Below are 25,956 nucleotides of genomic sequence, written 5' to 3' on the forward strand. Positions count from 1 at the left end.
GCAAAAAGAACAGGAGTACTTGTGGCACCTTAGAGACTAACAAATTTATTAGAGCATAAGCTTTTGTGGACTACAGCCCACTTCTTCGGATGCATATTTTTTGAGGCAGGGACAGTCTTCTGTTGTGTGTTTGGACAGTGCCTAGCACAAAGGCTGTGTGATCCTAGCTGAGTGCATTAGGTGTTAGTGAATAGAAAATAATAATAATAATAGACATGCTTATATTGAGCCTCCAGAGGCTGCTCTGCTATTGAGACACACAGTTATTTTCCTAAAATTATCTCATTCTTTCACAGGCAAGACATGGATTTACAACCTCTCAACTGCCCCAGCGAACCTGTAGTTCATTTGTAATCCTTTGAGTGTTGTGAAAATTGGAGTATCAGTTGGCAGGTAAGTCCCTTCCCTCCCCAAAGGGCATTCTCCCTCCCTGCCAGAGGGCCAGAGAAAACATCCCATTGTTTAACAGAGGAAGGTGCTGAGATGCTGGAGATTTGGGAGGGCTGGAAGAGAGCTGCTAGCTAGTAAACTTCCTGTAAGAATTTGCTGGGGGGGGGGGGGGGGTTATTTGCAGTCCTGGCACGTCATCAGAAAAACAGAGCAGGGGACTGAATTCCAGTCTCTCGCAGAAGAGGGCGATTCCCTTCAGATCAGCATCAGGGTCCTTCGGGGCACTTGCATGGTAAAGAGTGTGGTGATCAGCCAGGGCGCTGGTCACAGGGTTGTCTCTGTCTTGGCAGGAGACTGCTGTGGGCACGCACAGCTGGAACCCCTTCGTAAACACATCTGGTCAGGAAACACATTAGCCAAGCCTCAGCCTCCCACTACGCCAAATGGAGCTGCTCCGAGGGGGCCTCCCCAAGATACAGGCTCATCAGCTCTCCCCCATCCCCCAACACACACACATGCTCCGCTGAGCACAGATCCATTTGATGCCCTGATCTCAGCACTCCACAGCATGTTGCCTGCCATTTGCTATTTCCCCATTCCCTCCTCCCATGCCCCACTCCATACACCTCCGGGGTGTTGAGCTGTTTCTGTGATTAGACCAAAGGGCTCTTTGGCTCTCATTTCTTCCTTCCCACGGATCTGTCAATAGCCCTCTCCCCAATCCGAGCTGGGGGGCCCCATTCTCAGCCCTGCAGGGATGAGCGAGGGCAGGCAGTGATTGACCCTCGGAAGGACCCAGTCGGCTCTGCTTGCTGGTATTGGCAACTATCCGCGTTACCGTGTCAAACCATGTGCTGGGTTTAGCGCTATCAGTGCCCACATGGCAGGGTTCCTGTTAAAGCTGACGGAAAAGCTCCCTCTGACTTAAAAGTTTCAAAGTGCTGGGGCCTGGGCCTCCTTCCCATGAATGGCCAAGCCGCAGGAGGCCTGTGTTCAAGCCCAGCGAGGGACGGCTGGGTGGGCGGGTGAGCGTGGGGCAGTGCTCCTGGCTCCGTACTCTGAACCGGTGTCATTGCTCTGGGGCAGCACTTAAGAGGTTTCACTAGAACTGGGTCTTGCGCTCCTCCCAGGCTCTCCCCCGGTGCCCAGCACAAGGCCCAGGCACCGGTATATGCTGGGTGGGCATGACCTCCTCCCGCCCTGTAATGGATAATGCAGAGCAGGGACTCATGGGACAGAAGCATGGTGCCGTGGGTTACAAAGGAGATCCAACCTCTTCCCCAGCTGGACAGTCTGTGAAGATCTTGGCAAACTATGGACCCATGGGGCTCGGTGAGGTTGTGCCCCAGGATTCGCAGCTGTGCATGGCCCAGTGCTGAGCAAGAAGGGCAGGTGCACTGCCAGCCCCCATCCTGGCGTCGCGCTGTGTACCCACTCAGAGCAAGGGGACAGAGCGCCCCTTCCTGAGAACCCTCCAGGTTCAATGCTGTGTGATGGCTCATGCTAGCTGCCGAACGAGGGTCCCCAAGATGCAGACAGGTGTGGGAAAGACGGTTCACCCTTCACCTCCTCCGCACCTGACTCTCAGAGGGTCCTAGGAACCCAGAGGAGACTAAACTCAGAAGGATGGAGGTGAGAGGAGTTTCCCCTTGAAACCACCCAAGCTTGAGGAGCTGCCTGACCAAGGCCACTGCCCTTCCATTCCAGCTAGGACCAGGGAAAGGAAGGCTCTTCACATGGGGTGAAATCCTGGCCCTGAGGAAGTCAAGGGGAGTTTTGCTGTTGATTTCAGTGGGGCAGGATTTCACCCATGGTACGTGGAGCAAGCAGGAGCAGGCAGTCTGTGCTCCTGAAACCGACAGCCCAGTTCTGCAGACTCACACGGCTCAGAGAATCATTTCAATCGGCTTCCAAACCTTCGGTTGTTTCACCTTTTGCCATTCACCCATGCTCAGGCAACTGCTGCGTTAGTAGAGGGGTAGTCCCTCTGCATGAGATTTTACACTGAAGTCTCTTCTGCCTACTCTGGTAGGGATCCAGATGCCAAAAGCTCCCAAAGCTTGGAGTGACATAGGGCAATCTCCTTACCCTGACAGTGCCATGCCAATGAGTCTCAAGTCTGATCTGGTGGCAGCACTTGCAGGCATAGAGCATGCCCACAAGGGTGCCAGGGTGGTTATCGTGATGTGGCCACCTTTGCACTAGGAACTGGCCTAAACCACCAGTTCATTTCACACAGGCCACTGAAGCATCATTCCCCTCACTGCTAACCTGTGGCACAGCTGATCAGTGACTCAGGAGATGAGCGGCGCCAGCTCATATTAATGTTTATTGGAGTCAGCCAGCCCTCAATAACACATCTCCTCCCATCCAATGCTGCGTGCCAGCATGTGCTGAACACAGCAGAGCTTTGCCCTCAGCCCCGCTCTCAGCCACAGTGCTAGAGAAACCCCAACAGACGGGATATCTGGAAGGCAAGCGGGGCCAGAGAAGCCCAACAGTATTCTAATCAGCTGTTCCCCCAAGGGGCTGGGAACACAGTGTTGATTCATTGAGCCCCTCAGTGTTTGGACACAGACCATAACCCTGGCTTGAAGGACTACGCACACCTGGGGGAAGACAGAAATTAGACTCATATCCTCCCACTCCTTCTGAGCTCCTCTCTGAACCACTAGGACGGCTCTCCTGCCATCAGAGGTCCTCCAAGACCCCAGTGCTGCTCCCGGAGAGCTGGCATAGAAGGGAGATCTGCCTGGGGGTGATCATGGCTCTGAAGCACAGAGGCTCTTGCAGCTGTGTGCTCCATACATGAACCCTGGTTAGAATATTTGCTCTGTCTGCAGAAGAAGAGGGGAGAGAGACTTTTGGTTTCCTAACAGAAGGAAGAAGCTAAAGCCACCATCACGGCAGAGGGAGCATTTGCTGAGTCAGAAGCGAACAGCATTTCCAGCAGGAAGCCATGCAGAGCTCAGGGAGGGCTACAGGAGAGCAGAGGTGATGCAGATTAGGTCCCAGCATGGCGGATACTGTCCTGCGATAGAGGGCAGGTGAAGCAGGCAGATCTCTGAGTGCAGAGGGCTCCTGAGTGCTAGAGCGGAGACGATGCAGTCATGTCTTGGGGATGGCGATAGGGAAGGTGATGCACTTGTATTGCAAGGTGGCCGGCCTTCAGTGCATTCAGTACATCTGCGGGGACGCCGTTGTAGCCTAAGGCTAGAATTGCTGTAAGAGGAGATGATCCAGCTGTGCCTCAGGGTCGGAGGTTCCCACGCACGGTGCTGTAGCATAGCAAAGCTCACTCAGCTGGGTCTTGATCGCGGAGGTTCCTGGTTGCTGTGCTGTCAGAATGAGGTGATCCACCGCTCATTGCAGACCCCAATTCTCCTCCTCTCCGCCCAGCCACACCTGCTGCTGGCTGCCCCTTTACAGACCCAAATTCCCACCTCTCTGCACCTTGTCTGTTATTTCAGTCTCTGCGGTGCGCTGTGGTAACAGTGATGTCAGTGAACACCCCTGGGCGCTGCTTGGAGGCCGGCCTGGTGTTCCGCTGCACAGTAGTACCAGGCTGCATCTGAGCTCCCCACCTTGGCCTTTTCCTCTATGGCCCGGACAGGTGCTGCCCCAGGCCCATGGGGGAGGCAGCAGCACTACTACCACAGCAGCCCCTGCTGGCCAGCTGCGGTAAGAACAAGGCCAGCAGAGAGCCGCTGCATACCTGCTACAAAGATGCTCCTCTCGGAGCAGCAGAACTGGGGGAAACATGCGAACGCCATATGGTTAACTCCTGGGTCCACCTCTACCTAGGTCATGTCCAATCCTGGCCAGCCCGAAAGAGCCAAGCTGGTGGGGGGTGTACACCAGGAGAAAGTCCACCAGCAGTGGAATAGGGATGGGGACAGGAGGCCTCTCCATGCAGGAGACATGCTCCCCACCCAGCCCAGAGGTGGGCGCCTGTCATGAATTCCCTTGTCGTGGTCACCCTTTACTATTAGCCCTGGAGAGCCTGGTCTGTAAACTTCCCTTAGCTCCGCCCAGTGCACAACTGAGGTCAGGGGCCCACAGACCCAGCTCATTTATTACGCACTCTCTGGCAGGGCAGGGATTTATCAGGGTCAGCTGGTGGCTGGCTTGCCCCCTTTGCTGTGCATCCTATGGGATTCTACAGCTTCACAAACCCAGGGCGTGGGGCGCTCACGTATCTCCTTCAATTCATTGGGGGCATGCAGCACCCTCAAGGCTGGCTTTACGCATGTCCTCTGTACCAGAGCTAGGACTGGGTTGCACATAACCAGAAATTCCCCAGGCAACTAATGACATGAAGTATTAATGTTTTGCTCTCGGAAACACCTTTCAGCGGAGGATTGCAAAGCCCCCCACTAAAGATGGGCAACCTTCATTATTCACATATAACAAACAATGTAACAGATACACTGAGGGGTAAAGGGACTCACCCAAGGTCACATAGCTGGAAAGCGGCAGGGTGAGAAATAGAACTCAGTTCTCCCAACTCCACCCCTTGATCAACACACTAGGCCATGCTGTTGCCTTCTTCAAAAAGGCCTGAGTGCACGGATGGCTTTTGGTACCGTGACATACGGGAATCGGGTCAGTACTTGATGAGGCTGCATCATGTGAGGAATCAAATGCGGAAGGGATGGGGTGTGTTTGGGACACCTTCCAACAGAACTTCACAGAGTAGGTGAGAGGTGAACCCATAGGCTCAAACCAGCCCCAAGTACACTCACACACACACAAAAGATATAGCACACGTGGTGCTCACGGGCACAGTCCGTACCCAGGACCCTGACCCACAGCACGGTCCAGTGGTGATCACCATGGATCGGCAGGCATGGGGAGCTCGCCTCTCTTCCTGGCTCAGACTCATGGTATCACCTTTGGCCTCTCTGTGCCTCACTTTGCCCAAGGGTGAAGTAGGGACACTGCTACTTTCCCCTCCCAGAGGGATAACAGGAGACCTAGCCAGTGTGTGCACAGTGCTCGGAGAGCTTCCAATTGCAGACACATGAGCAAAATGTTACGTTGTTCTAAGCAATGCCGTGCAGGTAGTTCTCCAGGAGGCAGATGTGAGCCTGCGCCCTCAGCAGACTGGCGGCAGCATTGCACATGTGAGGACAGAGGGGATCAGTCCCCGAGAAATTAATGAGCTGGCTGGGGGAGGGGCAGCAGGGTGAGCGGGGCGCCAGCAGAGAGCAAAGGTTGTGGCCGTGGGCAGGGGAGCATGAGGTCAATGGCAGAAATCGGAAGGCTGGAGAGGAAAGGGGTGAGGAATGGGGATGAAGACATATGGTGAGGAAGGGGGAAGAGAGGAGGTGGTGGAGGGTGGCAGGAGAGAGGAGAAGGTGCCAGGAGATGGAGGTATGGGGGCATGGGAGAGAGCTTGCAACCCAGGCTCTGCCTCTGGGTCCTGCTTAACTTTGCATTATTAGCAGAGATTGGACCAACCGTGGCACCCTGAGCTGGGCCCTGACTGCAATCTGCGCCCAATACCAGATGCCCGTGGCAGGACCATGTGCCCCTGGCGCTGGGGGCACCCTGGGAGCAGAAGGGTTAACGCAGGCCATCCTAGGTATGCACATTCTTTTCCAGGCAATAACAGGCTGCAGCTTTCCAGGAGCCGGGCGTCAGGTTACTCTCTGATCCTACCTGCCCTGCCCCATTCCCAAGCCACCTCCAGGATCCCAGCGGCCACTGGCTCCAGGAAAGAGCAAAGGATAATTAGAGGGGTGAAATCCTCCTCTCCCACCCACTGGCTGCCTTCAGGGGCTGAGCAGATACAACCCCTCCAGCCTGATGCTCCATTTCCACTCTTAGTGAGGCCAGGTCATGTGATCCCCACCTGGGGAGGGCCTTTGCGGGAGAGGCACTGAACACCACCTGAATTGCCAGGGACCTCACTGTCAGCTCCATAGGCACCAGCCTCCACCCCCGCTATGGACCCCTATCCTAGAGAGTAGGTACTACAGTGCTCACCCCATGGAGCACTGAACGGGCTGCACTAGCTGCTCCTCATTTTTCTCTCTAACCAGAAGAGTCAGAAACTGTCTTCAAAGAAATGGAAGCCGAGACTCTCCCGTATTAACCTGACTCCAGGAGCTGGTGCTTTAAGATCATCCCCAAATATCACAGGAAATTGTGCACTGGCAACGCTGCTGTGAGTTGTCTCCTAGAATGTCCCCAGCATCTGCTAACACAGCAACAACCCTCTGCAAGGAAGCGAGGCCATGGGGGAAAGCGTGGCACTGCTTATGCGCCTCCCACGTACAGATCTCAAAGCACTTTACAAACACCAATGGATTAAGCCTGTGCCCCCATGAGGCAGGTAAATCAGCATCCTCTCCTTATTTTACAGATGAGGAAACTGCAGCAGAGAGATCAAGGGCTTGTCCGCAGGGGGAAGTTGCCCAGGACAGCTCTCCTGGAATAGTTGCCATGGGGATGCTCTGTTCCAGAATAAAAATGATTTTGTTCCAGACTAATTACTCTGCTTCGGAAGTGCACTAATTATTCCAGAGGGCAGTGACCTTTATTTAGGAACAGTGTCCCTATGGGAAGCTATTCTGGAATAGCCACTCCAGACAATTGCTCCATGGAAAGAAGCCCTAAGTCACTTGCCCAGAGTCAGGGACAGAGCCAGAAATCAAACCCAGGGCTCCTGATTCTCAGGTTCCCTCACCACTCTTAGGAGCAGATTGGTGACCAGGGCCTGTCCGATCTTAGAGACCAGCCCGCCACCTCCCCCCTGAACAAAGGAGAGCCAAAGAGAAGGGAGAAGCTTTGCTCTCAACTCAGCGGCGTCTTCTATGGACTAGCAATGCTGCTCCGTGAACGAAGTTCCCTGGCTCATCCCTCAGCAGCACAGCCTCGGATCCTCTCCAAGAGCAGAGAGGGAACTTGTAGGATGCTGCTGATCCCTGTCCAGAGAGGGCAGAGGTGTAAAACCCCCACACCCCTGACTCAGGATGGGTCCCGCTTTCTCTCACACCTCCTGTGTCCCCAGCCATCCTCAGAATTTCCATGAGAGCCAGAGGGAGCAACAGAGAACTGATAAGAAGGGGGCAGTTTCCATTTCTTGTGGGGGAAGGGCACCAGTGGGAGTCCTAGGCCCTGTTTTCTCTCCTCCAAGGGGTATTCTCTGCAGGAGCAGCACTCCCCTGCCCACGCTGTCCTTGCCTTCTGCATCTACAACTGTCCCAATCCCTTCCCCTAGGAGGCTGCAGCAAAAGCCCAGGGTGAGGAAAGTGCAAGGGCTGGTCCTGACATAGTGAGGAGGTGCTGAGATGCTGCAGTCCAGCGATTTTCACCGATTCTGCTTAGAGCTTGTCTACACGGGAGACTTTTCCAGTTACACCAGTATCACTGAACCACTCGAGTTCTCCCGGAATAACGCCCCCGGGGACACACTTGGTCCAGACTAAGAATAACTTTTTGCAGCATGGCTTCCAAAGGGACACAAGCTCCATCAAAAAAGGCCCTCCTGGACCAGGAGGAGCCAGGTCTCCCCTAGGAGGGCTGTGCTGGTGTAACTACACCACTACACTGGCCCAGCGATCCTGGCACGGACACATCTGAAAGGGGGGCAGTGGTACCAGGACACTGGCAGCGGTGTCAGGACACCACACTAGGGCTTTTGCTGGGACAGCTGTGTTGGTCAGGATCACACCTCTTTGTCCCCCTGACTACACAGCTATGCCGGCAGAGGTTTGTAGCACAGCTTGTACACATGGAGCGGGGGCTATACTGGTATCACACTGGTTTAAATTCATACCCTACCTTATGCCATGCCTTATAGCTTTCCCACGTAGACAAGCCCTTAGGAGATAACTGGCTCCCATTTACTCGGAGCTCCCAGCTCTGCCATAGACTCCCTGGGTGACCTTGGGATTAGTATCTGTGCCTCGGTTTCCCCAAAACAGGGGATAATAGTCCTTTCTTTCTCCCATAACTTGTCTCTCAAGATTGCAGGCTCTTTGGGCCACATTTTTGTGTTGCACCTAGTGCAACAGGGCCCCTGAGTACTACCCTAATACAGATAATAAAGCCAAGCAAGCTCTTATTTGACCCTTTTCACCTATTTTGTCCCCCTTCCAATCCCCCACACTCCCGAGCTCTGCCAGCTACAAGATTGCTTTTAGGATTGAAGCTGCTGTTTGCTACAGCATGCAGAATTCCCCCCGCCCCCCATGAACACCTTACAAGCTGCTCCCTAAGCCTTGAGCAAGCCCCACATCACCCCGAGAGTTACAAAAGCACATGGCCACTGAACTCAAAAACTTGGGGCAAGTTTTTCCAATCCCACAATGCACTGGCCCCTTCTCCGCCCCCTCAAACAGAAACTACAGAGGGCGTGGGGATGGCCTGGGCCCCAATCCCAGCCCCTGGGTGTGCTCTCAAAGGGGAGATTGTTCTCTGGCTTGCTGGGCTGCACATTTGCCTTGTAATCTAAACAAGGAAAAGAGCCCTGCCTTGCAGGCACTCGCTGCAGGCTGGCCAGAGCCCTTCCTTAATTACAATCTGTGAAATGCTGAAGCGGAATCAATGCCACAGCAACAGCTGGTAACTGGAAGCTTTTTCCCTGCTCCCTTTCCTGTTTCAACAGACACAAGCTGGTTATTGGAGCCTCCCCCTCCAACCCCACCTCCCCCACAGACCCAGAGTTTTTCCAAGCTCAAGTTGTATCTGACTCCTACTGCGGGTTGGGTTTAATTACCTGCATTCAGTCTAATGCCTGAGCCAGTCTGCACTCTGAGCCCTCCCCAGCCAGCCCAGCCACTGAGCACTACTGAGTGCTTCAGGCCTGCAGACAGCCTCAAAATCCCAGACCGACCCCCCGCCATCCCCCCCCCATCTCTACACACCACACCTACGCACACTCCCTTACACAAGTGCATTGCACTACATGCACACCGCCCTGCACACACAAGGCCCAGGCACTGTTCCAGCACAGCAGACGTGCTATCAGTGCCATTTACATGTCTTATAAGATTTCCTCTTCGTGCAGGTTGGGTCCGAATCCCAAAGAAAGCTCGAGCCAGCGTTCCCGAATCTAGAGAGGGCAGCCTGGCTTGGGGCAGTCCTTTCCCCCCCGTCCTCTGGCTATTGTTTTACGTTATACTCCAGGAGTCACTTCTCCTGGGCATTGCTTCCTGGTTTCCATAGGCCCTTGGCAGGGAGCTAGGGTGGAGCCCCCCACTGGCAGGAGTAGGTGAAGCTGTGCCTGCTGATGCCAGCAGGGAGGTGGTTGGCCCCCTGGCTTGTGTTTGCTGCACAACGTGTATGCTCACGGCGGGTAAATGGGATGTAAGAGAGCAAAGCCGGGTATGTAGCTCGTGCTGCATGGGACGCAGTGCCCAGCCTGGACAAAGCAGGAGCCGGCTGTCGAGAGCCCGGGCTCCCCATCCCAGCCCTACCTTCGAAGTCGGAGAGGATCCCCTCCAGGTGATCGTTGACGGACAGCTGGGACATCCTGGCTCACTTCCCGGCAGCAGTGCGGGTGGGTGGGTGGCTCACGCCCGGCAGAGCCAGCTGTGCCTCTCTGCCTCCAGCTGTTGCTCTGCTTCTGGGATGCCCCTCCAAGTCTTCTAGCTTGGGCAGAACCTCGCCATGCCAGAGGGAGAGGAGAGACTCTGGGGAAGGGAAAAGGGGGGAGTCTGACCCAACTGCCTTCCACCTCCAAGCCAGCCAGCCCCCTCCGGAACCCAGAAGACTTCTGCTCTCTGGGACGAGTGGCAGCGGAGGAGAGCAAAGGGAAAGAGAGAAGATCCCCTCCCCCTTGCCCAGAGAAAGAATGACAGACCCCCCCTTCCCCCCCACCAAACAGCCCACCCCCAGCTAAGCCCTTGCTGGGATCACATTGGCTGCACTGGATTGCCTGTCCCTGCCCTGTGCAGGGAGAGGAGGGGAAAGCAAAGAGGAGGAGAAAGGAGGGGTGGGGGGCCCAGAGTCAGAGCAGCTCTTGGCACACAGAGAAGTCAGAGAGAGGGAGAAGGGGCGGGGGAGGCTCTGCGGAGCGCTCCAGCAGCGGGGGTGGGGGGGTGAGTTCTGCTCCAGCTAGGCCCACGGCCCAGCAGGGCTATAGGGACTGGTAGTGCCCCACCCCCTTCCTGGCGGGATCTGCCCATGTTCCCGGGGTCCCAGGGGATCAGCCCCTGGAGCCCCTCCTGGGGAGGCTGCCAACAATGCACCAATTGCGGGCTGCGCGCCCACCTGCGCCGTTAGCAGAGGCCACAGGCCACCCTGTTTCCGAGGTGAATTGGCCCCCATAGCGCACTGTCCCAGAAGGGCTTAGGGGGAGCAGAGATTGGGCACAATAGGGAGAGAGAGGACGGGCTTGGCTCGGCAAGGCAGGTATTTCCCAGTTCCACAGCCCACAGGTCGAAGATCACCTAGCGTTTCTTGACCTCCTCCACCCCCATCAGGGAGGGACCCGTTGTCAGCTCAGGCCCATCCGCTGCAGCCACACTGGAGTAGGACTGGCCTTACTGTCCCAGAGCCAGAATCAGTTACAGGGCCTGACCTGGGGCAGCCGTGGGAAGAGAGATGTTAATCAGGGTTTCCCAACATCCCCCTCTCTGGAATCCCTGAGGGGGATTTTTGGGGTAACTATCAGTTTGGAAATAGATGCTGCAGGAGCTGACAGCAAACCAGAAGTGAGGGATGTCGGGGTGACAAGTCTTTGCCGCTCCCCGGGGATTTACAACACCCCACTAGCCTCTCACTGCACAGAGCATGGGGTGCAGCGGGGTGGGGAAAAGCAGGGGCATTCTTCCATGCTCTGCCCACGAACAAAGCTCCACACAGTAGATTGTGAACGTGCTCAAAATAGTATTGAGGGTGCTCTGCCAGGCTTCCCGGGCACGGCTGCCCTTTTGGGGGAGGGGACGAGATGGGACTCCACAGCATCACTCCACTCTGGTGGGCTCCTTGGGCGTAGCTCTTCTTCACTGTGTCTCAGCTTATGGGCCCATCATCTCCTTCTCTCTCAGAGCCCCGGAAGGGCTCCCTCTCCCTTCTATTAGCCAAAGGAATATTGGCATCTACCACAAAAAGCTGCAGAAGGCCTTGGCAGGAGGGGATTAAAATGGTGGGTCTCACGGGGATCCATTGCAGCACCATGTCCCCAGAGAAGCAGCACTTGCCATAAGAATCTCCTTTCTTAGTAAAGATCAGTCTACCCTAAGGTCGAGAGGGTACCTTGCCCCCCCGAAGCCTGGCCAAGTCCGCCAGGGACCTTAGCACACTACTCCACACCGGGCTCAAGTGAGATGGCCCACGCTAGGCTAACTAGGGCTGCTACTGCAAGCAGGAATCAGTGCCTGCCTCCCGGTGCTCCCCAGAGCTAAAGCAAGGCAGAGTGAGTGTGTCCCCGGCAGGAAAAGGGTTAGCTCTTCTGCCGACTTGTGCAGTATCTGTTGGTGAGGCGGTTCACAGCCAGCGTGGGCGGGGCAGAGAAATCCCTTCTCCAAACACAAGATCCCCCTGCAGAGGCTTTCCCCAAACTACCCAGCTTGACACCTTTTAATCCAGCGGCTCAGCTGAAAGTAAACAGCCAGGGGCTTAAATGGATTCCGGGCCCCTCCCGCACTGGGGCTGGGAGGTGAAGCTCCAATCCAGGGGTAGTGGAGCTGTGGGACCCCGCAGTTTTTGGCAGGGAGTGGGGCGCATGGGGAGATTTCATCATCGAAATCACCAGCGCCACTTTCAGGGCCACCCTAGCGAATGTCCCCAAGCGCCTTCATGTGTTGCCTCAGCCCCTCATGCTGTCACCAGGCAGAGCCGTTTACCTGCTGTGTCCAGGACTCTCCATTTCAGCCGGCTTCTCACCCATTTGTCTAATCCAACCCTTCTCGCGGGAAAGGGGCGCTTTCGACACCTCGCTTGACTCAACATTTGTAGGGAGGGAAAAAGCTCCAAACTTGTCAAAACTGACCCTTTTGTACACAAATATGTCTGGGTTTCCTGTTTGAAACGACTTTTCATCTCACAATTTAAAAGGGTCTTGTCCCCAGAGTACAAGGAAAGCTCTTTCCGGAGAGCACTGTCCCACTCTGCCTCTGAGTGGAGACTGTGAGCCCTCCTAGGGCCTGCCCCCCGAACAGATCTGCTGGCTGGGCCACCTTCTCCCTGAACACATCCCAGCTCAGCGAACACACTGATTCCAGGTTCACACTGTTGTCATGAAACCAGCCTGCTCCTGTGTGATAGGGTGAAGTCCAGATACTCAGAACCTCTTATTAACTCCAGATGTGTCTAAGCCCTTGAGGCTCTTCAGGACACACATCTCATGAGCTGCCAGTTCTCAGCGGTGCGCTCTGCTGGGCAGGGCTGCCCAGAGGATTCAGGGGGCCTGGGGCAAAGCAATTTTGGGGGCCCCTTCCATAAAAAAAAAGTTGCAATACTATAGAATACTATATTCTCATGGGGGCCCCTGTGGGGCCCAGGGCCTGGGGCAAATTGCCCCACTTGCCCCCCCCCCCGGGCAGCCCTACTGCTGGGGGGCTCCCTGGTTTTTCCCTCCATCCTCATCTTCTGCTAATCCAATAGATAATTAACTTGAGTTTTTCTTGCCTGAAAAGACTGTGACTGTGACAACACAGTTAATGCCCCAGGAAGGGGTGAGGGGGCAGGTGGGGAGGGCCCCAGACAGCTGTGCATTGATGAAGTAATGGAGACTCAAAGGTCCCTAGAGCAGTACAATGGCACTTACAGAAACATGGCCTCTGGCCAGATGCAGCATTCCTTTTTGGTGTGGCTGACTACGGTTCTAATTTGTTAAGCACCAGCAGTGCGCTCGGCCCTGTACGTACGATATAGACAGTTACTGCCCCAGGGAGCTTACATGGGAACGCGCGATCTTGGTGGGACCTAGGAGGTGGATGCAGAGGGACCAGGAAGCACAAGGAGGATGAATGACTTACAGCTTGTTTGGATTTGTTCAAGTATAGGAGACTCTCTCCTTGCAGCTGATGCAGAAACAGTGAGATCTTCGGAGGGATCTGAGTGAGGAGAGGAGGGTGGCTTGGTGGGTAAGGTGAGCAGACTCTACAGCTGTGGTCTCAGCATGAAATAGTGGGGGACAGAGGTGGTGGGAGGGGAGATGGGTCCAGGAGAAGGCTTCTCTTACCAAGCTAAAGGGTCAGCGCACCCTGGCTGTAGGTTTTGCTGGGCACCAATGTACACCACAGTCCTTCTCTCAATGAGTGGGGTCTGTCCCACAAGGTGCTGTTTACATCTGTATGCATCCGAAGAAGTGGGCTATAGTCCACGAAAGCTTATGTTTACATCTGGTTACAACTCACTGCAATGGTGCCTGCTGCACTGCTCTCTGGTGGTCTCTGCAGAGGACACTTACAGCATTTAAAGAGCCCACAATCAACAGGAAAGTATAGATCAGGATTTAAGTCTCAAATCTCCTTCGTTAGCATAGGGCCTGCCCAGCCCTGGATGGCCAGGAGCACTGGTTGCTATGGGACTGCAGCCTTCAGCCCTACTCCCGTCTGGCCACTGTGGCTTTTGTTGGCAGGAACAAAGCAGCCCATTCTCTCAGCACAGACGCTGCTTCCCCACCTGAGCCAGGGTAAGGTAGCAGAGCAGATGTCCTCCGAGGGCGTGTAGGAGAGGCCCATGGACACCTGCCATGGAGTGGCAGACAACCCCCAGGTCACTCTCTGAAATAGCTCTGCCTGGTAACATGGCCTCTGCCACCCGCTCAGCAAGAACTGCAGCTCTTGAGGCGAATTCTGCACTAGCCCTGGCAGCAAGCCATGGTAATGCCAACCAAGAGCAGGACTTGGACCTGTACGTTTAGGCTGAGACAAGGGACAGCAGGGGGGAGTTTTGATTTGAGTTCCCAGAAGATGGGGCCCCTCTTCACATCATGATGGAAGAGCAATCTGGGGAAACCCACGCTAGGCGGTGTTCCCTCTAAGGCAGATTTGGGATGGTTGGTAGAACGGCAGAGAGAAGGCCAGTCACAGGGGACAGAAGATCTTGTATCAGGGATCAGTACGACATACCCTTTTCTTCTAAGGAGCGTCAGAACTTTCTGTCTTTAACCATTTCCCATGAATATCCATTCTAATCCAAAGAAATTCCCACTAGCTTTGGCTGGCTTCACAGCCACATTTGCATTTGCTTCCTGCCAGCTTTCTAGCAAACAGGTTTCTGGCAGAAATGCTACAGAAACGTCAGCAAACAGTCCCAGACAGTTGATTTCGGACTCCAGCATGAGTATCAGCACCAGAGAACAGGGTGTAAGCAACTCACAACATGACCTACGAGTCCAGTCAGAACAGCTCATGTATCGGCTGCTCGCACGCCATTTCTAGATAAAAGGCAACAGAGGGTCCTGTGGCACCTTTGAGACTTTTCTGTTAGTCTCAAAGGTGCCACAGGACCCTCTGTTGCTTTTTACAGATTCAGACTAACATGGCTACCCCTCTGATACATTTCTAGATAGACACTCATCAGTCTCTGGCAGGGGCGGCTCTAGGCACCAGCAAAACAAGCACGTGCTTGGGGCAGCCCATTTGCAGGGGCTGCAGGGATCCAGCATGGGAGCTGAGAACCAACAGGGTGCTCTGGGAGCTGTAGTTTCTTGGTTAGCTCCCTGCCTATAGAGCCAGCCCTGGAGCAGGGAAAAAACTACATTTCCCAGCATTCTCTTGGCCACTACCAACAGGAAAGAGGGGGAGGGAGTGAGGAAGCTGAGACCTCATGCTGCAGCCTGCTGTGAATGGAGAGCTGCACTGGGAAGGGTAGGGATTCCATGTTTTAACATTCAAAAAATAGGATATGCCACAGGGAGGGAGGGTAGCCCCACCCTGCCACCATCCACTCCCTCCGACTGCTCCCCACAGAAACCCCAACCCATCCAACCCCCCTGCTCCCTGTCCCCTGATCACCCCCTCCTGGGACCCCTGCCCCAACTGCTCCCCAGGACCCCACCCCCTAGGGTTACCATATTTAGTGCCTCCAAAAGGAGGACACTTTAAAGGGGCCCCAGCCCCGCCCCCAGCCCCGCCCCCTCCCCAAAGTCTCCGCCCCCTCCCCTGCTTCCCGCGAACATTTGAGTCGCGGGAAGCCTGAAGCAGGTAAGGGGGTGTGTGTGTGTGAGGGGGTGTGTGTGGGGGGGGGGAGGGGGGGAGGAGGCGCGGCCCACCCCCGGCACCGCAGGTCCCCAGCCCGTCCCCCGAGCCCCCGGCCCGGCCCGGCACCGCCGGCCGAGCTCCCGGCCCGGCACCCGGCCCCCCCGAGCACCGCCGGCACCCAGCCCGGCACCCGGCACACGAGCCGCCGGCCGAGCCCCCCGGCCCGGTCCGGCACCGGGCCCCCCCAGCACCGCCGGCCGAGCCCCCGGCCCGGCACCCGAGCCGCCGGCCGAGCCGCCCGGCCCCGGGCCCCCCCCCGAGCACCGCCGGCCGAGCCCCCGGCCCGGCACCCGGCACCCGAGTCGCCGGCCGAGCCGCCCGGCCCCGGCCCCCCCCCCCGAGCCCCCGGCCCCGGGCCCCCCCCCGAGCACCGCCGGCCGAGCCGCCCGGCCCCGGCCCCCCCCCGAGCACCGCCGGCTGAGCCGCCCGGCCCCGGGCCCCCCCCCCGAGCACCGCCGGCCGAGCCGCCCGGCCCCGGCCCCCCCCGAGCACCGCCGGCCGAGCCGCCCGGCCGCGGGCCCCCCCCGAGCACCGCCGGCCGAGCCCCCGGCCCGGCACCCGGCACCCGAGTCGCCGGCCGAGCCGCCCGGCCCCGGCCCCCCCCCCGAGCCCCCGGCCCCGGGCCCCCCCCCGAGCACCGCCGGCCGAGCCGCCCGGCCCCGGCCCCCCCCGAGCACCGTGATATTGCATTGGCAAATTCCCCATAGAAAGAAAGAGTGGAACAAAAGAATAATAAAGGCACCTCAACTTTTCCTTATTGATGTAGGACAGTCTTATAATATGCATCCAGATATCCTCCAATCACACAAGCTGAAAATTGTTCCACTTTACTGCAGTTCTGTAACCATGCAGGAACCAGTCCTGTCTGTGTTCTGTGCACATCTAAAATTCCTGCTGAATGACCTGCCCTGGGAGCGAGTTACCAGTGACCCAGGGCTGCGGCGGAAGGAGGGTGCAGGTGGGGGTGGGGGGAAGAGCCCAGGGCTGGGGCGGCAGGAGGTGTGTGTGGGAGCAATGGTGGGAGGGTAGGGGTGAGCCCAGAGCTGGGGCGGCAGGGTGTGTGTGTGGGGGGGGAGAGCCCAGGGCTGGGGCGGCAGGGGGTGCAGGGGGCGGGGAGAGCCCAGGCTTGTGGCGGCAGGGTGGTGCGGCGAGGAGCCCAGGGCTGGGACGGGGGCAGCCAAAATTTGTTTTGCTTGGGGCGGCAAAAAACCTAGAGCCGGCCCTGGTCTCTGGTCACTGATCTTGTTTGGCGGCTAATTCTCAATGATAAAAACAACAAGGAATCTGGTGGCACCTTAAAGACTTACACCACTGGCCATCACATACAGCCCCCAGCTAAAACCTCTCCAGCGCATTATCCACGATCTACAACCTATCCTGGAAAATGATCCCTCACTCTCACAGACCTTGGGAGGCAGGCCAGTCCTCGCTTACAGACAACCCCCCAACCTGAAGCAAATACTCACCAGCAACTACACACCACACCACAGAAACACCAACCCAGGAACCAATCCCTGTAGCAAACCTCGTTGCCTACTCTGTCCCCATATCTACTCTGGCGACACCATCAGAGGACCCAACCACATCAGCCACACCATCAAGGGCTCATTCACCTGCACATCTACTAATGTTATATATGCCATCATGTGCCAGCAATGCCCCTCTGCCATGTACATTGGCCAAACCGGACAGTCCCGCCGCAAAAGAATAAATGGACACAAATCGGACATCAGGAATGGTAACATACAAAAGCCAGTAAGTGAACACTTCAATCTCCCTGGTCATTCTATTACCGATTTAAAAGTCACTATCATTGAACAAAAAAAAATTCAGAAACAGACTTCAAAGAGAAACAGCAGAACTAAAATTCATTTGCAAATTTAACACCATTAATCTGGGCTTGAATAGAGACTGGGAGTGGCTGGCTCATTACAGAAGCAACTTTTCCTCTCCTGGAATTGACATCTCCTCATCTATTATTGGGAGTGGACTACATCCACCCTGATTGAATTGGCCCTGTCAACACTGATTCTCCACTTGCAAAGTAACTCCCTGCTCTCCATGTGTCAGTATATAATGCCTGCATCTGTAACTTTCAGTCTATGCATCTGAAGAAGTGAGGTTTTTACCCATGAAAGCTTATGCCCAAATAAATCTGTTAGCCTTTAAGGAGCCACCAGACTCCTTGTTGTTTTGTAGATACAGACTAACACGGCTAGTCCCTGATACTTGATCTCAATGATAAACAGGTTAGAGACAGTCCTGTGCTGATGGGAGACTGTTTGGAAAGAGGGTGGAACAAAAGAACATAGACTTAGTGAGGAAGGGCAATACAGCTCAGTTATCTGCAGATAGGAGCAGGACCATTAATGGGGCAAGGTCTGAAGACCAGGAGGAATACATTTCCTCAATCCCGCCCCCGCTCTTTCCACCAGCGTTACAGCCCTAACAGATGCCCATTGCCTTCCGCTGGGAGGGCAGCTGTGGTTTGGACTTTACTCTTGCCTGGTTGATTCAAGGCCCATCTGCTTCTTTCCTAACTAAACCATGGCTCCTCCTGCTAGCCTTACCAAGCCAGCAGAAAGCTGGATCCTTACTCAGCCTTGGGAATCTTCCCCAAAAATTATTTGCAGACACTTTGTTACTGGCCATGATGCAAGAGGCAGAAACACAGCCTGATTTTTCCATCCCAGGTGGAGTTGGCAGCATCTTTCGCCTCGTAAGCTGCAGCCCATTGTCTGGGCCTCACTGAGGGAGGGGAGAATCCTGCAAAGTCTTTTTAATGAGCTATTTTCCCCGACTGCTTTGATTTTCAGCCCTGTTTTGTCCTTCCATGGCCCGTCACCAAATACCTTTCAGACTGGGAAGATTTGTCCTCTTTACCAACAGTGCTTCATTTCCAATTCCTTTGCTTCACTCTCCCACATGATCGCCTGTTCAAAGGAGGAAGGCTCTGCATCAAGGCCAGGAAGGATTGTCTTGGGCAACACAGCCCCAGCATAGCCATCTGTCTGTCTGGAGGGAGTATTTCCAATGGCCAGACAAGCCAGCCTCAGAACAAGGTGTCTCTCCTCCAGCTGCTAGCACAGGCCAGCCAGGAATTTCCTAACTATATAGCTCCTGCCACTCAAAGAGCAGGGCCAGCTAGACATGCCCCTCTCACACAGAAGGGGAAATAGGGGCTCGTTGGCTAATGATCTCCTTCCCCTTCTGTCCCCATAAATAGCAGAGGATTTCTCTTCAGGAAACCGGTTACCTATCAATAGCAAAACCGTCCCTGATGTTAACGCACGAGGAGTACGCTGACAAGTCTGGATAAAGCTAGAGATGTGAGATGCCCTGGGGCGGGGCTCAAATGAAGAGGGAGAGGTGATGGACCAGCCATTTGTCTGGGTTCATTCCTTTTGCATTTTGCTTTGACTTGCAGATTCCGAACCTCGGAGGGACAACCCCACTGACGCTACCAGCATCTGCAATGGCTTCCGCCCCAGACCATATGTGTACAGGCCCAGCTTCTCAAATCAGTGGGAGTTAGGCACCTAACTATCTTCGAAGATCTAGGCCTTCATCCCATTGGTAGGTCTCCATGACAGGCATGTATCATTGCCCTCACTTTACAGATGCAGGAACAGAGGCACGGGGAGGGGAAGTGATTTGACTAAGGTGGGTCTCCTGGTTCCCAGCCCACTGGATCACATTGCCAGTCTAGTCATCGCAGCTTCAGAACCGGACCTTTGTGCAGCTTCATAACCAGCTCCAAAGCCAGGCGACACCTGCCTGGGTTCAGATGTGCTAGTAGGTTCCACTCAGCTCAACCCGAGTGCTTCCCTCTTTGCAGGTCCAGGGGCTGAAATATACCCCCGCCCTCAGGGCAGAAGAAAACTACCAGCACACCTTCACTCCGAGCCAGCTGGTGGAGCGTCAGTGGCCATGTCCCCAAAGCTGGGAGAGAAGAGACCAGCTCATCTGCAAGCATTTAACGCCATCCCAGCCTTCCTCGTCTTGTTCCCTCAGCAGCAGAGGCCAGGAGCAGAGGGAAGCATTGAGCGCTGAGTGAGGAGGGGGGAGGAGTGGCTCAGGGCCCAGCATCAGGCTGCACACTCCCATTTGGATAGGAAGAGTCTGTTGAGCTCATCATCCCATTGGCAGGAGAGTCTCAAATTAGTTGCAGGCTGGGATCGGGGATGTCACTGTTAGCAAGGAGGAGGTAGAGCAGCAGTGTGAAGGATTGGACAAAACTATACCTGAGCCCCAAACGCTAACCGAGCAGGTGCCCCAAAGCCCCAACATGGTCCAGAAAAGCCCGGAAGGCCTCTTTGAGCTGTTCTCTGGTCATTCCCCCTCCCCCACAACTTTAAGGGGCAAACACCCTGGTGTTGACTCCATGCTGTTGAAAGAGACCTGCATGACAGCCCTTAAGCACGCCGTCCAGAAGCCAGCACAGCCCGACTGACTCGCTGACCGAGTCCCCCACCAGGCTCCTGCACCGTGGCTCTGGAGTGGACTCTTATCATCCTGGGGAATTCCTGGCTGCTCCGTGCGCCAGTCCCACCGTTAACCGTGGCTGGTGAAGCCCTATTCAATGGGCTCCAGAGACCACCAGGCTCTAAGTCACCGAGACTATGTTCCCCTCCTCCCCCTGCCCCCAGGAAGGGTCTGAGGGTGAAGAAATTAAGCCAGGTCTCTCCCTTGGTATCTGTTAACACTCTCCAGTGCCCAGTTCCAGGGGATGGGAGCTGCACCAGCAGCCGGGAAGCCAAAGGACAGCAGGGGGAACTGCTACTTAGCTCGCATTGCCCCCTGTTGGTAGAAGTGAGAACTTCCCAGCCACTTCTGTTAGGAGATTCAGCCAGGGCCCTGTTTGCACTGTGAGGGTGAATTGCCTGATAGTTGCCCAGCAGCGTGCCTTGCGAGGGGTGTCCAGCTCCGGTGCATTCCTCGGGAGAGGCAGCAGCTGCCCACCCCGCTCGCTGACAGGAATACCCAGGCCATGTTCACGCAGAGGGGGAGAGCTCGTGAAGATGGCACCAGCCAAGTGCCCTGCTCATTATGAGCCGATACCTGGGTCGGCTTTGTCCTGCGCTCCTGAAGCGTTACCACGCAGAGGAAAGTTGGGAAGCAGCATGGAAAGATGGCTTGGGATCCCCCTCATCCCAGGGGAGCTTTGAAGTGGAAAATCCTCTCACTCAGCCCTTCTTCCCCCTCCAGTCTGGAGCAGGAGGTGTGGAGTGATCGCACCGGGGAGTAGAGCTCAGACCCACGAGACACATGGGGAAGGGCGGTAGAGATACCCTGGTCAATTGATCCCAGCTCCCAACCTCTGCTGGTGTAAGCACATTAAATACAGGCTGACTCCCAACCCTCCCTTGTCAACTCCCCTGACATCAGAGCCCAGGCTGTGGCCTTATCCTAAAGCCAGCAGGGACCTCCTGGAGGATGGCAAGGCCATAGTGCAGAAACAGAGCTGCACCCAAGGTTTCAGACTGCTGCTGACGGAGATGGAGCCACACCATCCACAGACGCCTTCAGCAAGTCAATGGGGCTGTACAAGCATGGGCCAGCTGAGCATCTGGATGGTTTGGGGGATTGCTCTCTGGACAGAGAACGGTTCCCATTTAGGGCATCAGTTTGGCCAGCTCAGGCCATCTGTGCCAGAAAGCTGCTACCACCGGCAGGCCCCATAAAGCTCCCCTAGCCCAGCAGGGTTGGTGGGAGGAGTCTGGCAATCACGGAGGGAGCTCAGTCCCGTTACAGAGGCGATGTCTCCATGTTCCCATTCTCTACTTCCCAGAGACCTCAGAGGCCAAGGACTGAGGCCAGAACAACCCTGTCCCAAGAGGTGGGTCCCTCCAGCTGGCCTCTGCGGCAGAGGCTAGTAGCAGTTCGGTGGGGAGCTAGGTGGCTCTGGGCTCTAGGCTGGCACCTTTGCCAGCACCACATGGGCCTCTTCCACTGAATCACTGCAGGAGGCAGGATGCTTTTCTACAGCCTGGCAGTGTGCCTGATACCCCTCCTGAGACTGGGCCTTTGCGGAGTTAGGGGGGTCTGATGTCTCCTGGTGCAACATCCCTGGAGGCCCCCTGCCCAGCTCCCCAAGGGCTAGTGCAGCGTCCCACGCCCTAGTGCCAGGTGGCTGCGGTGTTCCTCCTGCCAACGCCGTGTCGCTACATACAGACTGACGCAGAGAGCCACACTCAGCAACCTCTGCCTCCAAAGCCACGGGCTCTCTCCAGGGAGCGCCTCCTGCCACTGCAGAGCCTCTAGACACCTCCCCCGGCCCACGCACAGCCACCAGCACCCCACAATTTGACACCACATGGCTGCACCGAGGCCACCCTGCCCCTGCAGGAGGGTGGACACAGCCATGAACAGGGGCACAGGGACAGCTGGTAACAACCCTCTATAGCCAGGCTGTCAACCACGCCACCAGCGTGGCGCTCTGTCCTGGGCACACGTCACTGAGGGGCACAGAGAGGGACGGATTGCAACACAGAGAGGGATCCTGCCACAGGGGAGTTTCCAGGGCAAGGTGAAGAGACTGCACTGATTACAGCTCTATCCACAGATCCTGGAGACTGAGAGAGCCGCCCCCAACCCCCCACATTAAAATAAGCCCTCTTATTTCCCATCAAACTGCAGCTCATCAGATACACGGGCTGGGCTCTCCCACCTCAGCATTCGCCCTCTAGTTCCCAGGGAAGCCAGGAGGTGGCACTGCAAGACAGCTGACTGGCTAGGGAGGCGCTGGAACTATTTTGTTCCACTGGGACCCCCAGTGATTAGTGTTGTGTTAGGTCAGGCCCCTGCTTCCTTGAGCAGAGTCCCCCAGGCTCCCCACTGCTCCTGCACCACGGCAGGTTTGGGAAGCCCAGCTGAGGCCAAACTCCAGCAGCATTAATGGGATATGGAAGCCACTGCCCCCGCGGAGGTTACAGATAGGGCTCAGCAGGGTGATGGAGGGGCTCAGCCCTGGGCTGGTCTCCCCCTCCCTCCCTCCGACTCAGTGAGGTGCTCTGTGGAGATGCAGCCTCTGGAGGGCATGGAAGCCTGCCCTCCCCTCACACCTCTGCAGGGCTCTCCCAGCCCCCACTGGGAGCAGGCAAGCAGCCCCTGGAGATGAGCAAGACCAGGGTGCTCACTCTCACCCTTCAGTAGCAAACGGGCCACTGCAGGGCATCTCTGGAGGGCACAGGCATGCCCTGCTCAGAGGTCCATGTTGGCCTCGGAGTCAACAGCAGCCAAGCTCCTGCATGAGGGGGAGAATTAGAAGTTGGCCCAATAAAACCCTCAGTGTTTAATTTGTAATGAAAGAGGTGCCAAGGCTCAAGGAATTTTTTTTATGTTCATAACTGATGCAGCAAGCCCAGAGGTGCCGGGGCTACGAACTGCCAGGCCCAGAGGTGCCGGGGCTCAGCCCTGGCACAAATTAAGCACTGAAAACCCTCCTGGTGCAGCATGTGCCACGGGAGCAGGTGCAGCTGCAGGATAAGAGGGAGGCGCATTGGCTGGGCTAGGGGAGGACTGGAATGGCAGGGGGTGCTGCTGGTCAGGACCCAGATGCATTAGTCACACTGGGCTGGGAAGCAGGATGGCAGAAGCAGGGGCTGTTTTGGTTCACAAGGACAGGGCTGGACGGACGGTGAGTATGGGGGTTGGGGAGGGAGGGGCAAAGAAAGCATGGGTTCGACCAGGCAAGTGCTGCCTTGCACTGGCATATTTGATACTCAAAGGCTCGGCTCCTCCTTTGCCCCTAGAGCAGTAACATGTGCCACCCTCCAAAGCACCCGCCTTCAAAGCAAACCAATCCCAGCACTCATGCAGCGCTTTGGGAACCGATGGTGCTGACTGCGTGAAAGTTAGAGATTACGCGTCCTCCTACCCAGCTCTACAGCATGTTCTCTTGGGGAACAGCCTCTGGCTAAGCTCTCCACTCCATCCGAGCTCTGCTCAGCCCAGGGGGATGAGCAGCAGGGAGCCAGCTGCTGCTCTGTGATCCTGGGGATCCCTCTGGGCCAGGCTTCGCTCAGGCACAAGTTACAGCAGCTTAGGGGCTGCTCTAATTTATGTCACTGGTTTAAGGTTCCTAAAAGATCCTACAGCAGCAAAGGATCAGCATAGCAAAGCTCGGACACACTCTCTGCACCAGCAGACGTGTGCGTATGGGGCAGATGGCATAGGTGGTAGCTCTGTGAGCTTGATGGAGAAAGTTCCCCCTGCAACAGAAGGAGGCCACCCTCTTTGCACCCCCTGAGCAGTGCAGAGGAGCCAGATCACAATGGAAAAAGTGGACTCTTGGGTAGAGGCCAAAAGAAAAAGCAGCTACAGGCCGAGGGTTAAACAAACGCCTAGAAACCGATTCATCTGGAGGGATATGTCCGTGTAGGTGGTGCTGAAGGGCTCTCAGCTTTCTGATTGCTGCAGGGAGCGAACACTGCGTTTCCTTCGGAGGGTTTCCCGGCTCCACGGAGCACTGAGAAAGGAGCCTTGACCCTCAAGGCTGCCGGGTGGCTAAAATAAGCTGCTTTGAAAGTCTCTCCAAGACGCTCATAATGCTGAATGCACGAGGGCACAGCAGGGATATAATGACCAATGAAAAGAGGTGCAAGAGGCGGGCGGCAGCGCTACAAACCATCTCACAGCGTGGCCAAAATATCCTGGGTAGAATCCAGGCTGGGACTTTGGAGCAACTGAGTCATGCCTCTACCAGTAAAAGGTCTGGTGCAAGCTAAGCTGTGCTGTGTGCAGCGAGAAGCCGAGTGTTTGCTGCAGGCAGGCTGCTGCCAGCAATGTGAACTTCACTCCTGTCGCAGACAGACAAGCACTTGACAGTTTGTGTCAGTTACTGGAGTGGATGGGAAATAAAATTATAGGGCTAGGCCCTGGTGTAAAGCAGCACTGCTCCATTGAAGTCCAGTCGGGTAGATTATTAGGTCAAATGTACATCCCAGCAAACATGTGGTTTTTCTGCAATCCCTCCAGGCCGGCTAACAAAGACAGGCCAGGAGCCAGCGTGGAGGTTCAGATCAGTGACTATTTAGCAATACCTAGCAAGTCCTTAGTGTAACTAGAAAAACAACTGAGGGAGAAGTCCCAGCTTGGTGAGTATCACCGTTCACAGTAAGCAAGTGAGCCCAGGTATGCTCCAGTCCAACCCACGGGGCAGCTGCTGCATCCATCCCACTTGCTGGCCAGCTAGGGCTTCGGCCGTTCGAGGATGCCTAGGATTCTGCCAAGCTGCCCATTTCGGGCCAGCGGGTGTAAAGCAAGCTCTGCTGCATGCTGGGGGATCTGGGAGTTGCCCTGTCTAAGACTAAGAACTGAGACTGTCTAGGGCAGGAAAGTGGGACTTGCTGCCAGCTCTCAAACGTAATGATGTGGGCTATTGAAAGATGGGTGGACTCTCCCTCCCGCCCTGGGGGGACAGCAGGATTGTGGGTGGGGGATGCTGAAGGAGAGGGCTCCCTAACAACTGGAGACGTTGACGCCCTCTCCCCAGCATGAGATACCGAGGCTCCCACATAGAGAGATTCCCCCAGAATTAGAGACAGCCAAGCCCTTTTCTCCTGCTTTGAGACACCTGCCTCCATGCGCTTCCTGTATTAACCTCCCATATTAATGATTAAAACAAATTACAATCGCCCCAATGGGCACTGCACATACACCCAGGGAGACACAGGTCCTGCCCCAGACAGCTTACATCCTACCCAACCAAGGCTGAATTCCCACTCCTATTCCCCAGCTGGGGCACTGAGAGACCAAAAGTGACTTGGTCAAAGCAATGCAGGGAGTCTGTGGCAGAGCCAGGAACTGAACCCAGAACTCCTGATCTTCGCCTTAGCTTCCTGGCACGTCGTAGAGAACTAATGCGCTTTCCTTGGTGCCCCCGGCTGTAGAAAGGCTGGGCCCACTGCTGAAACAGATTATTTCAAATTAAAGTAAGGGGGGGGCCTTCCCAGGCCCTCCCTCCCCAGTATTTTAAAAGCAAGATTGGGAGCATGTTTCCATCAAAGATAGGTGGGGTCAGACTCCTCAGCTTTCATTTGAGCCCTTTTTACCTCGAAGCCACTTTGCTTCAACTGGCGACCACAGGCCGTGAATCAGATGGAAAGGAGCATTCAGTATAAATGGCTACGTAACAGCCATAAACCCACCTCTTGCCACTGCAAACCCGAGCCAATAAGGACTGGCGCCCGCCCCCCACGACAGCGGTCTGACCAACAGGGAGGGATGGTTTTTATCCCCATGTCCCAGCCCTGGGACCAGCTCGGACCTTCATGTGCCTTGCCAGCTGCTCTCAGCGTTCCTCCTTGTTCCCGCGATTCCAGCAGAGCGCACCATTCCCGGCCCCACACTATGACAGAGGGAATCAGCGAGCCCTTGTGTCCCCAGCTAAGTAACC

At 55.9% G+C, this 25,956-nt stretch overlaps 1 protein-coding gene across 4 annotated transcripts in view; it reads right to left on the minus strand.

Annotated features, from left to right (window-relative positions):
• SEPTIN12 (septin 12) overlaps nucleotides 1–25,956 on the minus strand; it is a 206,035-nt gene that overhangs the window by 54,227 nt on the left and 125,852 nt on the right. Inside the window, exon 1 of one of the 4 annotated variants that reach the window (XM_008162555.4) lies at nucleotides 9,819–10,296. The exons of the other annotated variants lie outside the window; for them this stretch is intronic. Coding sequence (XP_008160777.2) covers nucleotides 9,819–9,873 — 55 coding nt within the window. The 5' untranslated portion in view covers nucleotides 9,874–10,296. Of the gene's footprint in view, nucleotides 1–9,818; nucleotides 10,297–25,956 lie in introns of those variants that run through there. 4 annotated transcript variants of the gene reach the window in all.

The sequence above is a fragment of the Chrysemys picta genome, chromosome 10 (assembly GCF_011386835.1).
Source record: "Chrysemys picta bellii isolate R12L10 chromosome 10, ASM1138683v2, whole genome shotgun sequence".
Classification (NCBI taxonomy): Eukaryota; Metazoa; Chordata; order Testudines; family Emydidae; genus Chrysemys; species Chrysemys picta.